The 17,496-nt window shown below is 45.9% G+C and overlaps 1 protein-coding gene across 1 annotated transcript; it reads right to left on the bottom strand.

Moving 5' to 3' along the window:
- Positions 1-715: 715 nt before the first annotated feature.
- On the bottom strand, positions 716-13,547 carry LOC121923982 (zinc finger protein RFP-like). Its single transcript, XM_042454985.1, has 7 exons — positions 12,542-13,547; positions 9,042-9,137; positions 8,089-8,319; positions 6,318-6,340; positions 5,422-5,534; positions 4,017-4,073; positions 716-1,652 (listed from the first exon to the last, which is right to left on the bottom strand). Exons 1-7 carry the CDS (start codon positions 13,394-13,396, stop codon positions 1,072-1,074), a joined length of 1,956 nt encoding a protein of 651 aa, XP_042310919.1. The 5' UTR covers positions 13,397-13,547; the 3' UTR covers positions 716-1,071.
- Positions 13,548-17,496: the final 3,949 nt, after the last annotated feature.

Raw genomic sequence — 17,496 nt, 5'->3', positions numbered from 1 at the left:
CAACGCTGAGCCAGCATGAAAGAACATGCAACACTCAATGAATTGCCACAGGACAACCCAAAGAGAAATAGTGAAATGTATTGAACAATGTGTAAAGGTGGTTTGAGGCGGTGAGGTTGTGTTTTGGTTTTCACATCATATAGACATCTCAGCTATTATCACAGGGTCCTTTACAAAGCATTCAACACTTTATATATTTTACTTTTATGAAAATCAGAACATTCAGATTAATATTTTGGCAGAGATTTGTCAATTTCATTTAAAGACCAGCTTAAAATAAGTCAAGTGGAACACACTCCCTCTAAGAGTGATGAAATTTCCCTCCTTGGAAGTCTTTAAACAGAGGCTTGGTGGCCATCTGTCAGAGATGCTTTGATTGGGAGTTCCTGCATGACGGGGATTGGACTGGATGGCCCTAGTGGTCTCTTCTAACTCTACGATTCTAGGTTACAAGAAAGAGATGAAGCTGTCACAATGTTATTCACAAATAAAACTGCCATACCCATTAAAATCTGGAGATGTTCAATGCAAGATAACCGCATGAGTGTTAAGGATGCCCATGGATCAAGTTATGGTGCATCTTTTGCCATTAAGAGTTAATTTGATGTTCTTCCCCAAAATGGCAGATAAGCTAATAGGCACTGAAGCTAAAAAGCATGAGTCATTTTAAAAATTAAATCATAAAATGTTAAATGTGAATTAATAAAACACACACTTAAAGTTTCAAAGTTTAATAGTTATAAGTAGAACATTTTTCCAACTGAACAAGATTGAGCCTACTACCAGAAAGACATCATGATAATCCCTTTTCAAAAGGACATCCTAACAGTGATGCTGTTTTTCAAGGCCTACATATCATTCTTGTGTTACTCCTTAGCAAAACATCATAAGACTGTGGAGCAAGGAGAGCTTTTCCACCTCCTCATCTTCACATTCTCCAATAGATGAGGCAGACATTTGTGGGGATTTCCCCCTAAAAAACAAACCTCTAGATTTTCCATTTTCCAGTTCCCAAATGGCTCAACTACCTATTCCAGGTCAGAATCAATGGCCCATAGAAAAAAGTTAAGCTCATGGGCTAAGGACATCCATTTCATGGACTGCAGTTGGGTATTTCACCCCCATACGCCTCAGAAACACTGCCTGAGCAGGGAACCCTACTACCCACAGCAATGGGTGGGTACGTGTCCCGTTAAAAGAAGCCGGTGGGAAAGTGAAGATGGGGTCTTCTGTATCTGCATCAGTAAAGGTCACACACTCCCCTACATAGTCCAGGGACACTCGAATCCTCCTTGGGTGCTTGCTAAGAGATAAAGGAGTCACAGGGGAAGTGAGAGCCCAGTGCTGCCCCTTCCACAGCCCCACAGCCCAGATCCCCTCTTCTGGGCTGAAGTTTGCCACCCCCTTCTTCTTGGAAGGATCTCGGGTGACCCCCAATGCCCAGAATTCTCCATCTCCCACTTCCAGTTCCCAAAAGTATCTCCCAGAAGTGAAGCCATCACAGCCCAGAACCAAAGCTCTGGAATCCACAGTTTCTGGCATGTCAGGGACATACTGCAAAGCAGGCAATCTGCGCTGGGATTCTTCACACCTAGCATTTCTTTGGTCCAATTGCAGGATACTCATTACATCTGAATTGAGAGTTGCATCTGCTGCGGGCAAAAAAGAAGGAATATCAGTGGTGGGGGAGGGGCACAATTACTAAATATCTCAACAACTTCATTACTGATTCTAGCTCTCCTTGCTGCCTTGCTTCACACATATCTGTTTTTCCATATCTCTGCTGTAGATCACTAGCTATGTTTTAAACAACAGCTTCTGGATCACCCCAAGAAGAATAGTGAATGATGCAATTCTGTCACTCATCAAGTCCCTGGAATTCTCAATGGTATTCCAGCAAAACTTCCTTAAGGTGATGGAGGCACAGAAATCTTACTGGGTAACCCAGAGAGATGGCTGAATCACAGCATCCTCAGTGTCATCAATTAAAAGAATCTAGTTCAGCAAGGTGAGGAAAGACCTCTTCCAAAGAACCCACAGTAAGCTAATGATAGTCAACATAGACCAGTGATTCCCAAAATGGGTGATGGGACAGTGGAAAGATCCAGGGGGGTGATGAAGGGGAAAGGGGACAGCAGGGGGCAGTAAGGGAAAAGTGGGTGGCTTCAGCTGAAGTACTGATGTACAAAAAAGAAAAGAGGAACCATCAGCTTTTAGGGCCATGGTGGGGATGAGGGGTGCATGGAACATCTTTTCAGGGTCCCTTAAAACTACCACACAGCCTCACTGATAGCTTCACTTGTCCATGCCAGCTCACTCTCTTAGCCACATCTTTTGCTAGTAGTCGCAGTATCATTTGGGAAACTTACAAGGCTTGGGTGCAGGGCATTGCCTCTGTGGCCCAGAGAAGTGCCATTGTGGGACAGAATAATTGGAGAAAAGAGTTAATTGCTTGTGGTGGTGATGGGGGAGAAGTGGCAGCAAAAAAGGAGCTTTCAAATTTGGGACCCTTCCTAAGCTTTGTGAGCTTTGCTGGGACCTGGCTGGCAGGTTGGAGCTGCATTGTTACTTCTGCTTTCTTTCATCAGACAGGCTGAGAGAAGAGTTTAACAGAAGAAACAATGTCGGTGTATGTGAGTGGGAGAGGACACTGTGTGGAGAAAACACATCTGTGAGAAAGGAGGAGTATCCAGGGTCAATTCTTGGAAACACTCCAAGGTGGAGTGGCTCTTGTACTTAAATTTCTCCCTTTCCCCATCCACACAAGTCTCCAGTCCAAAGCATGTGACCTCTGTAAACCCCTCTCACACATATATACAGGCTGTGCTCCCCTCTGTCCCAATGAAAGAGGACTGAGAGTCCTCATTCACCAGGGAGATGATTCTCCCTTTGAACTTGGTCAACTTGGGAACAGCAGCTGAGCAGTGACTAAGAGCCCTCTTGCACACACTGGTCTTTGCTGAAAGGGCAACATGGGTGAGAGGCTTCTTGGTCACTGCTCAGCCAGTTGCTCGGTTGCTGCTCCCAGGTGACCAGGTGCAAAGGGAGCACTGACCGAGAAGCCCCTCGTCTGGGTTGGCCTTTGCTATAGGGCCAGTACAGGCAAGAAACTTCTCAGTCACTGCTCAGATAGCTGTTCAGGTGTTGCTCTTAAGGTGACTGGGCGCAAAGGGAGAAATGACCAAGACTGGTTGTTGTGAATGTGCAGTAGACCTAAAATCAAGAAATATGTATGGGGAGGGGGTCTAGAGTTCTCGGCCAAGAGGAAATGGGGTGGTACCTGGAAAATGTTTTGGGACCAATGGCATAGACTAAGAAAGACCTGGTGTGGATGATCTCCAGATACTATTGAGTGGCAATTGCCATACTCCCTCCTGGCTATGTTGGATACAACATCATGTAAGAGAACTTCACAAACTTCCAACGCATAGCTATGAAGGTTATCAAGTTAAAGCCTCCATTGGAAAATAGATCTAATCACACCTTCAGGCACGCATAGCCTGCAGCTCAGATAGCTCTGAGTACTCAGCCTGAGCATGTAAAGCCATGCAACACATGAGTAGGCTTACTATATATACAGAACATCCCATTTCCAAATTGTGGGATCTTTTCCTAACATTATTGTAAGGGAGGGAAAACTGCCAGACACTTTTTAAAAACATGGAAAGTTTATAACAGGTTAAGAGTTTAGTAAGCAGGTTTTGTAAGATCTCTTCAGCTTAACTGCTGGCCCTCCGTCACAGTTCCAGTGATATCTAGCTCCTTGCAAATCTACTCCACCAGAGTCATAAATACAGGTTTAAAGCAATTGCAAAGAATCTGCATTACACTGGCTCAACCAAGTGAGCCCTGGGGTTAAAAACAAACATCGTTTTTGTACAGGTTTACTTCTTCTTCACAGAATCCTGGATCCTACTGAGATGCCATGATGTGGATGCTTTAAAAGAATACTGATTGGAGGTAAACCAAGAGAACAGTGCTTTAAAATATCAGAAATGCCACTATCAAAAACCCACCTGTATCATTCAGTGCTCTTGCAATCTCTCCTTTTTCCACAGCACTTATAATATTATCTAGAAAAGCCAAGGGGATTAGATTAAAAACCACTCATTGTTTAGTCTCTCAAAATCTACACGAGAAAATAACTTGTTCAAACAATGACCCAAATGTATTTCTTAGCTGATCATTTCAAACTGCAACATGCTACTCCTACACCATTTCCACAGATCTGTTACTGTGTGCTACTGTAGCACCATTTTTACCTCTTCCACGGAAAAGATGGCAGCTATCATAGTTGAAACAGATATCTTTCCTCTTCCAGATGCTTTGGACTACAACTTCCATTATTCTTAACTACTGACTATGCTAGCTGGAGCACATAGTTCAAGCCACCAGACTGAAGAAGGCTGCTTTAAAAGACAAAATGAAATCTAATGACCAAGAAATTCTTCCCATGGCTTTGCCAAATGGCTTCTAGTAAATGAAACCTTAGCTTCTTCCCTTTTTACTTAATTTTCCAATAAATTCAAGTTCCAAGACCTATTTTTTATTTTCTCTAACCCTTTGCTATAGTTAAGTTACCTGCTGAAACCCAGTTCAGCTCAGCTTACCTTCCAGGAAATGGGACCATTCCCAAGTATTCAGAATTCATCCTTGCAACTAATCCTGGTAAAAACTTTATTGAACATTTTATTATTACAGTAGGTGCTAATCTATTAGGAGAGTGTGTGTGTGTGTGTGTGTGTTGTTTTAAGGTTATGCAATGAGCTTCTACTTTCACCTTATGGAAACATAGCCTCCTTTTCTATTGCCCGGGGATAAATATTTCTGAAGCAAAGTGAGGCCTTCTTTTATCTGAGTTGTCTTTGAATACACAGGGTCAACAATAGACACCAATAAATAATTATCAGACTAGATTTGTTAGGATGTGTCTAGTCCACTTGGACTAAAAATTAGAATACATAATCCTCCCCATCTTTCCCTTGTTCATATTTATCCAGCTATCACTCCACTGGGCTGACAAACCTTAAAACATTAATAACTTGTATCTTTTAAGTCTTGCTCTCCTTTTTCCTCTTATCTTTCTTGTTATTGTCTCTAGATTATACATCTGGGGATAGAGGTCTCTTTCAAATTACACAATTATAGCAATTTGATACCACTTTTTGCATTTTATGGAATCCTGGGATTTGTAGCTTGGAGAGATCTCTGAAGTACATCACACAATCACAAATCTCAGGATTCCACATGATGGAATCATGTTAGTGAAAGTGCTATCAAAGAGTTGTAACTGGATAAATTGAAAGAGACCAGATGCTGACTTACCTTTCATCATCATTATTATTATTATTGACAGTTACACTGCACGGACAGCTTTTCCAGCTGTAGAGCAAGTCAAAAATCCTACACATAAGTAAATACCTTGGAATCTCCTTAATGTTTCCTTCAGAGCTTCCCCCTTCCGAGAAATGTCATCCAATCTCCCTTCAAGCTTAGGAGTTTCTTCAAAGAGCTGAAACTGCCCTGCTGCACATCTGCATTTTTGAAAGAGGAAATCAACATTTCTAGTTTTAAAAAGTCCACTGAGCCACCATTTGTATTTTTAACAGCATTTATTAGGATCCAGGTCTAAGTGAAGAATATCGAAAAGGGAATGAAATAAACAAAGCTAGCATTAGCTCCTGTTGTATAAACTTTATTAGGATGAGGCTTTGAAATTGCAGAGGCTTCCTGCTTTCAGAAAGTATACAACTCAATTCAAATATATAGCACACCATATACTTTTGGGTACTATTAAAGCAACACAACAGGACAAAAATGAACCCTTTTCCAGGAACACAAACTCACAGAAAATTATCCTACACAGAAAAGTTTGGGTATGGCACCAGTTTGTTTTCATACTGCATTTGATGGACCTTGCTCTAGTTAAATAGTATGCAAGGACACCATCTGTATTTCCTGCCCCAAGAACCAAGATGTTTTTAGCTGGTCTTTGTTGCAGGGATGCAGTTCTACATGATAAGGAACCGAATAAAGAAGCGTCCAACGCACAAGTTTTGATTTTCCTGTGTCCTATATATTACTTCTGGCATTTTATGGGAACCAAGCAAATGTGGCTATCCTTGCAACATGCCAAGCTCTTGGATGTGTTGACTCTGAAGACTACTATGTACACACTTTCTACTGCAGTGGTTCTGGCGAAGGCAGAAAGTGAAAAGGACACCACTTTTTTCTTGGTCTCTGGATTGAAGCAGGATTGAGAAGTGAGGGATTTACCTACTGATGTGGGGGAGGGAGATAAGGAAAGAACCACGTACCTGTTCATGTTTTTTTTAATATCCTAGAGGAGAAAAAGAAGAAGAAGAAAGAGCTGAGTCCCATAATGCATTACATCAGAGTGTGTGTCACAGGCTAACAGGGTGCATGCCTCTGCACCCGTTTCAGGCTGCAGAGGACTCTAAGACTGCTGTCAAAGGCATGAGGACGGAAGCTTTTGTCTAGCCTCTGGTGCTTACAGGGCAGGGGTTAAGTAGCCTGCCCCCCCAGTCACCCTCAGGCTCTTACCTGTGATCCCAGAGGTGAAACATCTGGTGTTTGCTCCAAGACAAGAGGTAGGGGATGCTCCGGTTACACACGGGAGCCTTCAGGCCACGCTGCTCTCCCTGGCGGTGCAACTGTTTCTCTGAGGAGAAGGGCTGCCCTAGTGCCTTTTAGCAGCCTTCTCCTCCCCGAACTGTCCTCCCACCCTTCCTGCCGGTGAGCAGGCTGGCTTTTGGCCCCCTCCAGGGCCTGCCCACCGGCCATGTCACGCCTGGGGCCACCAGCTCCTTCCCTCAGCCGTGACACCCAAATGTCCTCTAAGTGTGCTGTCCGGTAGGCACACAGCTTTGCTACCGAACAGGAGATGCACCTTACTTCAGCCCAACAGAGGCAATGGCGCTTTGCTCCCAGAAGAGCCCAGGCCCAGAAGGAGACTCCAGGGCCCCCCACAATTCCCCATCCCAGAATCACTGTCTCTTCACCATCACCCATGGTGCCTCAGAGAGACTCTCTGCACGTCACAGGTTACCTAAACATCTTGTCCTTGTTGCTTGTGATCAGAGAGCTGGTTGCAAAATGATTTTAAAAAAAGATTCTGTGCCAAGAGATCAAGTGCGCAGGAGGTGCTGCTCGATTTTTTAAAAACAAACCAGCCTCACATCCTTGGAATAGCTACAAATGATGTTCGCCATGGAGTGGACCACAGGAAGACCCTAAGGAGATCCCAGAAAACGCAGGCTTTTTGTAGGCACACATATCCCACAACTCGCTTTTCTTTTCTTCCAAAAAATTACCCCCCATGTTCATCACAGACTCAAGTTACTCCCTCCCACTGCACCCTACACAGCATGCACTCTTTATCAGCCTTATTCCACAGATCTCTAATTCAGTCCCATCACCAAAGCATCAGCCCAAGTTCCCAAACAACCTTAAGAGAGAGCCCATATTTACACAACTGTACGTACTAGAGGTCTGCATGGCAACCATACCCGAGGTGTTCCGACATGAACCTGAAGGAATGAGGTCATCCAGGCCAGCTTCTCAACAGCCTTCAGGTCAGGCTGAATGACCTGGAAGTACATCTGCCAACAGCAGAGTGCTATAATGTCATAGCATTCCACAATGGGAGGAGCTACAGAGTTCCAACTGTCCCTTGGAGAAGTCCAGAAGAGACCAGGTTGAGCCAAAAAGCCACCCCCGTTGTTGTTTTATTGAATGCCAATTTCACAGCATGCCATAAGAGGGGGAATATTCTGGACAGTGGAACCCACCCCCCAACTCCAGCCTACTGACTTTGCTTCCTGATGAACTACCCCACCGCCTACAGGGGCCAAGGTCAGTGCCTGGCCATACTGAGCAGCTGGTGGGAGTCCTGCTCACCCTTAACCAATCACATGTATTGGCAAGTATGTTGCAACCCTCATATTCAAATACTTGAGAGCTCTCTGGAACATCAATGGCCAAGGCCCATACCCCACACTGCCAGACTCAAGTCCATGCCAGAGAGAATGAGAGACAAGAGATCTCTCTGTTGACAGCAAGTCTCACCTGCAAAAATTCACTTGCCGGCTGTTTACATTTTGCCTCCATCTCAGTGATCACATCACCAAGACGGGACAGCTCTTCTGAGAGTTTGGTCACCATTTCATCTTTCTGCCTTTCTATCTCTTTATCTATTTCTTCTAGTTGGGTCAGCAGGCGCTGTTCCTGATCTTTCAAAAACTGGTGCAGGTGTTCAAACTCAGACACAATCTCCTTTCTCTCTGTCTTGACCTTTTCCTGTAATAATCACAAGCAAGTTAAAAAATGAGAAAGTCAGAGAATCTTTTTTAAAGTACATAAAGCAAGATGTAACAGTAATAAAAACACATCAGCCAAAACAGGCTGTTTCTATTCAGAAAACTGGAACATGAGAATATAGACCAGGGTTGGAAAAGTGTAGCCTCTGATGCTCCCTCACCAGATCCCCAATCTCCCTATATGTATTTTTAAATTGCCATGTTCTGGGGTATTTTTGTGCCTAATCCACACAGAAAGCCCCTGAGAAGCATTAAAACATACAAAAATATCCTCGTACCACCCACACAAGCATGCCCAAATCCTGTACTATCATCAAATATGGTTGTTTCCCATTACAGAAGAAAAAAGAGGTATTTGAGTTAGTTGAGGGAGGAGGTGGTGTCCCTGTTCCACAGAAGGGACTTGGGAGAAAACCACACAATTTTATTATTTTTTAAAGTAGAATTTAGATCTGATTCCTCAAAATAATACAAACATTTCTCTAATTTCTCAAATTACTACTAATTTATGTAGGAAACAATTATTATTCTACCAGAGGTTTGCCAAATAAACTTATCTCCCACAGCCTGTCCTGGCTCAACATAAAGCTTTTATTGCACTGCAAGACTAGGTGGAAAGTCTTTAGATATGAGGAAGAGAAGCATACGAGAAAGAGAAAATTAGTAACTGATAAAAAGCCAAGCTTTATTAATGGCACCTACCATGTATTCCTGGATTTTCTTCTCTCCTGTCAGCTTCTGGCTCCATAGCGTGTTCTTCTCTTGCTTCAGAATCTCTAGTTGTGCCTGAACCCGCTCCTGAGCAAATAAAAATGGCTTGAGATAGGAGGGAGGAGATTAGAGGTAGTAACAGCATGCGAGTCTTAACAGAGATATGAAAATACAGATAGGGACAATTTTTTGTCCCAATTGCCACTATAAACAAAGGACAACTTGCAGCTCAAAACCCTTGACCTCTTTCCCCTCACCCACTCAGAACCCAGACCGACCCCCCTCTCTGGCTTCCAAGACTTTATGAAAGGCTAGGTAGTTCACATTCTATAAGGATCAAATTCCACATTTACATGTTGAGAAAAAAGCACTTTGGTTACAGTAGTTTGGATACTGTGCACTCACAGTTCATGGCTTATTGGTGTAGAAAGGAGAGAAGTAAAGCCTGTTGTGGAGAAGTGATGGCTTAAAAATAGGGATAGAGCTAATTTTCTGAGGGCACACTAGCCTCAAAAATATTGTTTTTAAAAATGAAAGATGCCAGAAGGAAGAGAATTCTTATTTGACAGGAGAGTTTACTGGAGGTCTGGAAAAAAATGGGGAGGGGAAGCCTGTGGCCATCACATCCCCTACCACTTACTTAGAGGTTGGTGTGCTGAGAGGTAGAATTTCATTTATTTTTGCTTATATCCTACCTCTTCACAAAGAGTGAGAGCCAACACAGTATAGTGGTTTGGCATTGGACTATGACTCTGAAGACCACAGTTCAATTTCCCGCTCGTGCATGAAAACTCACTGGGTGACCTTGGGCACTCTCTCAGCCTCAGAGGATGGCAATGATAAACCCCCTCTGAAGAAACTTGCCAAGAAAACCCTATGATAGGTTTGCCTTAGGGTCACCATAGGTCAAACATGATAGGTTTGCCTTAGGATTGCCATAGGAGGAATACAACAACAACAACAACACGAGTTTAAGATGGTGTACATGCTCTGCCCAGCTGCCATTCCTATTTCACCCTGATGAGGGATGTCACACTGAGGATGGAGCAAGCTTGTTTTCTGCTTCTCCAGAAACTAGGACATGGAGCAATGGATGCAAACTACTGGAAAAGATTCCACTCAACATTAGGAGGACCTTCCTGCCGATAAAAGCTGTTCAATGGTGGGTGGTAGAGTCTCCTTCTTTTGATGTTTTTAAACGGACTGAATGCCCATCTCTCAGGGGTGCTTAGATTGTATATTCTTGCATAGCAGGAGGTTGGACTGGATGGCCCTTGAGCTCTCTTTCAGTTCTATGAAGTAAGTAAGGCTGATAAAGTGCAGTTCCCCCAAGGCCACCCAGTGATCTTCATATCTGAATGGGCTTTTCCAAGACCTAAGCAAACATTTAACTGTGCCTAGTTATTTAAGGCAAACGGTATGGCCCAGTAGTTGCTTAAGGAAACTGGCAGAGTCTTTCATTAAGGCTGGGACAAGCTACAGAGCTGATAGAACAGAATTCCAGGAACAAGAAGGCAAAGAATGTCTTATTGTGCAAAGTTTGAGAATAGACGACTTTTCTTTTGAGTCTGAAATGACAAATACTGTAGATGAGTTTCTGGAAACTAACTTATGCACCTCTTGGAGAGCAAGATAAAAATAAGTACAGTATATATTTTGGCAAGATCATCTCAACTGAACCCAATTGACCAACAGGGAAATAAAACACAACTCCCTAAAGCTGATTTTTGCAGCACAGCCCTCCAGGAAATACATTTCCTGGGAAGCGGTGGAAAGGAGGGGTGAAATGCCTCGTCCCATTGTGCCAATTAACATTAAAAACAAGCTTTTTAAAACCAGGAATGATCTTTTGGGCACTTGGGAATGGGATTTCTGGGTTTTGTTTTTTAGATTATTGGGAACTCACGCAGGGCCTGTGGGGTCCCAGAGGCAGAAAACTGGCTTTCAGATCTGTTCAAATTACCCTCAGGTGGATGAAGAAAAAGAAAAAGAAATCAGGAAGAACTATAAAGTGCCAGTGCTTTAAAAGTTGCAGGGTGCTCACAAAAGAGGGAAAAGACCAAACAAAACCGGGTGGTTCTTTCACTGAATCAACCAAAAAATACAAAAGACAACATTCTAACTTTCAAAGCTCAGAAAACTCTTCACCAAACCAAGAAGACGAATAGCATGCAGAGGAAGCAAGGTGAGGATGGTGCGCTTACAGTTTTGCTCTGAGGTGTTAAAGGCAGTGTGTGAGTTCACACAACTGACTGGGAACAAAGAGAGTAAAACAGTTTCAATAAAGCTGGGCTACTCTACTACAAGTTACAAAGTACACCCTCCTTCAGTGTATTGGTATCACTAAAGTTTGCATTCAAGGAGAAACAATTAAGACCATGTTGAAAATATGTGTCCATTTCTCAATCAGTTTCCTCTGGATTTTACTTTAACACACCTATTTATTATATTCAAGTATATGGGGCTACTAACACTGTTAGGAGGAAGTAATGTTCAGAGATTGCTTGATAAACAGGGCTGCCTCTTTGGTCCCAGAAGAATGAGAAAGAAACAGGTAACATGATACTCCACTGAACAGAAAGTAAACAAGGTGAAGAAGGTTTTAATAACAGTCCCTAACCCTCTTCCAAGCAAGACAGAGGTAGTGCCTTGAGCAATGCATTATGGCTCTGGAGATCGGAGTCTGAGTCCCTGCTTGGCATGGAAACCCAATGGGTGACTGGACAGGCGTCAGAGCAAAGGCAAACCTCCTCTCAACTAAGCTTGCCAAGAAGACCCCTTGGGGTGCGTAAGTTGACATTAAGGGGCACAACACAACCCTCTATTGATTCATGTTAGAACGGTTTGTTCCACGTTTCCTTTTGAGGTTGCTAGGGCACCTGTGTTTACAAGCTTCCTCTCAACGTAATACAAGCTCTCTTTCTGGTCTGAGAGTCCGTTAGCATGGAAAACTCAAAGATCAACAATAACAGTAACCTAAAAACTCCTCCCTATAATGATCATCTCTCCTTTTAAACTCTGTATTACAGCCAAGATTTTGCAGGGAGAATGACCTCAGCCTGGAAATCTACCTGACAGATTGGTTTAAGTCAACTACAATGATACATCTAAATCATCACTTGAAATCAATGCTCCCATGTTGAATAACTATCTAAATGATGCAGAGTCTGGAGGAGCCAGGCATCCGAAAGGGAACCTGGGCCCTGGGCTCCTGCACCATTTATTCTGCTCATCTTCCTTTGTAAATAAAGACATTCTTTCAAAGTCCCATTTTTATTTGGGACTAAAAACCAACGTACGCCGTTTTTAGGACTTTAATCTCTAAACGGAGTCTTCCAAACAAAAACACAAGGCTTAAGCCATGGGCTGCTGTTGTTACTACTCTGGACCCAGAAGCCACTGCTGGGGCCAGCAGCCCACCCTCCCTCCACCACTAACTGGGGCCCCCTGGGCAAGCAGGGCTGAGTGATGCCTTCCCAACGCCCTCTCACCCTGTAGTCCCGGGCCGCCCTCTCCACGTGGAAGATGGTGTGGGCGCGGTGCTCCTGGGACCGGTCGCAGTGGGCGCAGATGGGGCTCTGGTCCTCCTCGCAGAAGAACTGGAGCGGGGCCTGGTGCTTCTCGCACCGCCGCCCTCCGCCGTCCCCTTCTCCCGCTCCTCCTCCTGCTCCGGTGGGGGTCAGAGGGGCTCTCCGCGAGGCCGCCGCCGCGCTCAGAGGGGGGGTGGCGGGGCCGGGGCCGGTGGGGGACGGCGCTGTCGCTGTCGCTGTGGGCGGAGGGGTGGGGGGCGCCGCGGGGGCCGGCGGCGAAGGGGCGGCGGTGGTGACTGGCGGCGAAGGGGCGGCGCAGACCGGGGTCGGGGCCGGGGGCGGCGGCGGGGCTGGCGCGGGGCTGGGCTCCAGGCGCGGCCTCTTGCTCCTCTCGCCCGCGAGGCTGGCCAGGAGCGGCGGGGGCTTGATGGGCCGCAGGTTCCTCTTCCTGGCGGTGGCTCCGCACTCCAGGCAGGAGATGCTGAGCTTGGGCTCCGCGAGGCGCTGCCCGATGCAGCCGGTGCAGAAGTTGTGTCCGCAGGGGAGGCAGACGGGGTCCGGGCAGTAGACGCGGCAGAGGGAGCACCACGTCTCGCTCGGGTAGCGGGGCCCCGCGGGGATCTCGGCCGGAGTGGTGCCCGGAGGAGGGGAGTCCGGGGGGGACGGGGGCGACAGCGGGGAGGACAGAGGAGGCAGCAGCAGCGGAGGCGGAGCGGGAGCCGGAGACAGCGACAGGAGCTGCGACGAGGCCCGAAGGCGGCTCCGTAGCAGCCTCTGCTGCAGCTGCTGCTCCGCCGACATCCCGCCCAGACTCATGGCCGACGCCGACTGAGCGCCCGGGAGAGCGACGGCGGTGACGACTACGGCCCGCGAGGACGACGCACGCAACACGCATGCGCGCGCCCCCTCCGAGCGCCCCCATTGGCCGGCCGCTCTCGCAGGAGTGGGCGTGGCCGACGCAGACTGACTGCTGGACTAGCGCGGAGGACGAAGCATGCAACACGCATGCGCGCGCCCCCGGAGCGCCCCGATTGGCCAGACGCTTCGTGGGTGTGGAATCTCTCTCAAGTAGATAGGAACCATTAAGAAGGGAGGAGACTACCCACAGGAACACTCATACAGTGTTATCAAGTACTGTACTGTAGAGTCCGCTTCGCAAGAGAGGGCGTGGCCTCTCTCTCGAGCGGATGCGAGGTGAAGATGGGAAAAGACTCTTTCCAGGAAGGAAAGGCCGCCGCCTCACAGTTATAAAGGGGCGGGGACACGCGTGGCTCCGCCTTCCGCTTCGAGGGGGTGGGCGTGGCCTCTTGAGCGGATGGAAGGGATCCGTAAAGAAGGGAAGAAACTCAGGAAGGAAAAGGCCTGTTATCAAAGGAAAGGGCGGAGTTACTCGTGGCCCCGCCCACTCGCAAGAGCCAGCCGTCGCCCCCTCTTCAGCCTATATAATAGGAGCTGGGAACGTTAACTGACAAGAAGCCTTCGGTGGTTGCCGAAGAGGGTTCTGGGAGTTGTAGTCCCGATATCAGTATAATATATAATAACATTGTAACTTTGCTTCCAAGTTCTGTGGGCGCCTGTGTTTCCGCCTTCCCTTTTTTGCCCCTCTAAATAAGAATTCCCACCCACTCCCATACACACATTGGAATTTCCCTTTAGCCCCCACGTTTCTAGCGCTTCAGAAAACATATGAGGTACCTGCACTGCAGAAATAATGCACTTCGACACTACTTCAACTGCTGTGGCTCCGTCCTGTGGAATCCTGGGATTTGTAGTTTGTTGTGGCACCAGGGTGGCCGGATGTCCTAACCACAAAGGAGGACGAAATGTAGGGCGGGGCCACATAAAAGCTGAAAACACTCCTATTAATTAAAAATTCATCCTAATAGTGGAGGGTGCTGAAATGCTAGGAGGATTATCCTATCACCACCCTCTTAAAGCGTTGCTATTTCACTTTAACTGGCAGCCTCCTGTTGCATTCTGGGATATGTAGTTCAGTGAGGCCTAAGAGGTCTCTGGCTGAACATTCTAAATACCCTTCCCTAAACTGCGATTCCCAGTGATGAGGCAGCCAGGCCAATTAAAGTGGAATAGCAGCACTATAAGACTGAGGGTAGTACTATGATGTTGGACTTTTTAACTCTGGAAACCTGGGCCCAAAACACACCACAGAAATAATCCAGTGTGAGACGGCTTTAACAGCCTTGGCTCAATGCTAGGGAATTCTGGGAACTGGCAGTGCGTGTGCAAGTGTGTGTCGGTACACTTGTCCCCCCACATCTGCGGATATGATTATTCACAAATTGTATTCATATATTCTCTCTAGGCGTATCTAGGTCCTCCAGCTCAACTCTATGGTCTAATTTAAGCAAAAGTGGCACTGAAAGACCTAGAGGTTCCTAGAGAGACCACTCCACTAGGCCTTTGTAGCTCCTCCAGCGCAGTTCTATGGCCAGTGTCTGTCAGACGCTGACCACAGAGTTGCACTGGAGAACCTAGAGATTCCTAGAGAGGTGTCCTCTCAGGTAAAAACATAGTGTTTTTGTTATTTGTGCTTTCCCATATTTCACCAGGGTCCTGTGCTCCTGACCCCAGCAAATACACAGACACACCGTTACCTGGGTTAAACAATGTAACGTAAGCAAACCATTTTGGCTTCTGCCTTCTAAAGATCTTTAGTAACTGAAGAAAGCAGAAGCAGAAACATTTTGCTTGCATTTTTTTCAGTTCTGTTTACAACCCCCCCCCCCCCCCCAATATATCCATATATAAAAGAGAGAGCAAGAGAGCCAGTGTGTTGTAGTGGCTTGAGTGCTGGACTACTGGAGACCAGGGTTCGAATCCCCATTCAGCCATGGAAACCCACTGGCTGACCTTGTGCAAGTTACACTCTCTCAACCTCAGGGGAAGGCAATGGCAAACTACCTCTGAACTAATCTTGCCAAGAAAACCCCAGGGCTGCCATAAGTTGGAAACAACTTGAAGAGAGGTAAGGTTGAAATCCTACACTCCAGAGGATGATGACCTCAGGAGGTGACTTGAAGGCATGCAGCAGCAACAAAAATATCCTTATCCCCCCACACCACTTCCATTCCCCTTAGACTAATGGATCTACTAGCAAAGCAAAGTCTAGTTCCTCATCCCTATTATAAAATATAAATATTATACGTGTCTGTATTTCTTACTGTTCTTCCCATACAAAGACTGGGTACATTTGCATTGCAAACCTATAGCAGCAACCCAAGCAGAGTCCCGAGTGTGCATGCCTGAAAGTTACTGGTTTGCATAAGCTATAAATCTCTTGTGGTTTTGCCTGTCTTTCCTTATGTAGGCACACACCCAGCCACCATGGAGGAAGTGTGGGTCAGGCTGATTTGCAACTGAGCTCTGCATAGCTGTCAAACACAAGGGAGGAGGTATTAGGCCAATGTTGCCCTCCCAGCACTTTACACAATTCTTTTTGTTATCTTTATTATAGAGATTGGAAACATGCAGCCCTCCAGATGGTGATGGACTGCATGTCTTAACAGTTCTAGTCAGCAAAGCCAATGTTGAAGAATCCTGGAAACTTCAGTCCAACAACATCTGGAAGGCTTCTGCTTTAACAGGAGAAAACTGACTTTACAAAGACTAGTACATGTCATGGCATCAATTCTAATCCTCCAGGGTAGGCAACCTTTTTGACCCGGGGGCCGGGTTGCTGTCCCTCAGACAACTGGGGGGCCAAAGCCAAAAAATAAATAATTATATAAATAAATAAACCGGGACAAATGTAGGACAAAATTTTCAAATGGAGGACTTTTTTTTTTTTTTTTAAAATGGACACGCAAAAATTTTTGCTGATTTTTAAAAAATGTTAATATAAATGCATGTTTCTGAGGCTTCTATAGACAATTGCCTGCCGCTTGCCCCCCTTGCCCCACTTGCCCGCCGCTTGCCCTCCCCTTGCCCGCCTCCTCTTGATAGGCCAAAGGCCTTTGCGCCCTCACGCAAAAGGCCAAAAGCCCCAGCGGCAATCGGCAGCAGGACTGGGCTGGGGCCGGTCCCAAGGCCTCGCCGGGCCGGATCCAGCTCGCGGGCCATAGGTTGACTACCCCTGATGTATACTGAATCAGAAACGAGTCTGGCTGTGTTCACTAAGCCTTAGTCCCAAGATTCCACATTTAACAAGAGCAAATATAATTAATGACTTCATTAAAACTGGGAAAGCTATTAATTCACACCAGATCTTCCTTGTTGCAAATCTGTCCACTTTGGGGGGGGGGGGGGGGGGGGGAGATATTCAGTTTTCAGAGTACATTTCTAATACACATGATAGCATGAAACAAGCAGGTACACTTGTCCCTCCATATTTGCTAGGGTTAGGGGCACAAAACCCCTGTGGATATGGAAAAACTGCAAACAACAAAAACACCATGTTTTTACTCTCTAGTTATCTCTATGTCCTCCAGTACAACTCTGTGGTCAATGTCCAACATACACTGACCATAGAACCGCGCTGGAGGAGCTACAAATGCCTAGTCAAGTGTTCCCTCTAGGAATCTCTAGGTCTTTCAGTGCAATTTGTAGTTAAAGTTGACCATATAATTGCACTGGAGGACCTAGATATTCCTAGAGAAAACATGTTAATCAAATCTGAAAATATGAAGGGAAGAGTGTATGTTTATTTCATAGAGGATTCCCAGCTTGCTGTCTAGAGCAGGATGATGCAGCCCTACAAATGTTTTTGGATAGTGACTTGTAGGATTTCTCACCAATGGCTGTGCTATCTAGAGTTTGAAGTTTAAAACAGCCCTCAGGTCGTCATTTGTGTCAAATGGCAAATGGGACACTCCTTGATATCTTTGCGTTCATATACATATATTGGTAGCACATATAATATAGATTTGAGACCAAGGATGGAGAACCTTTGCCCAAGC

The sequence above is a fragment of the Sceloporus undulatus genome, chromosome 2 (genome assembly GCF_019175285.1).
Source record: "Sceloporus undulatus isolate JIND9_A2432 ecotype Alabama chromosome 2, SceUnd_v1.1, whole genome shotgun sequence".
Lineage (NCBI taxonomy): Eukaryota > Metazoa > Chordata > Lepidosauria > Squamata > Phrynosomatidae > Sceloporus > Sceloporus undulatus.
This window is presented reverse-complemented; position numbering and strand designations above follow the sequence as displayed.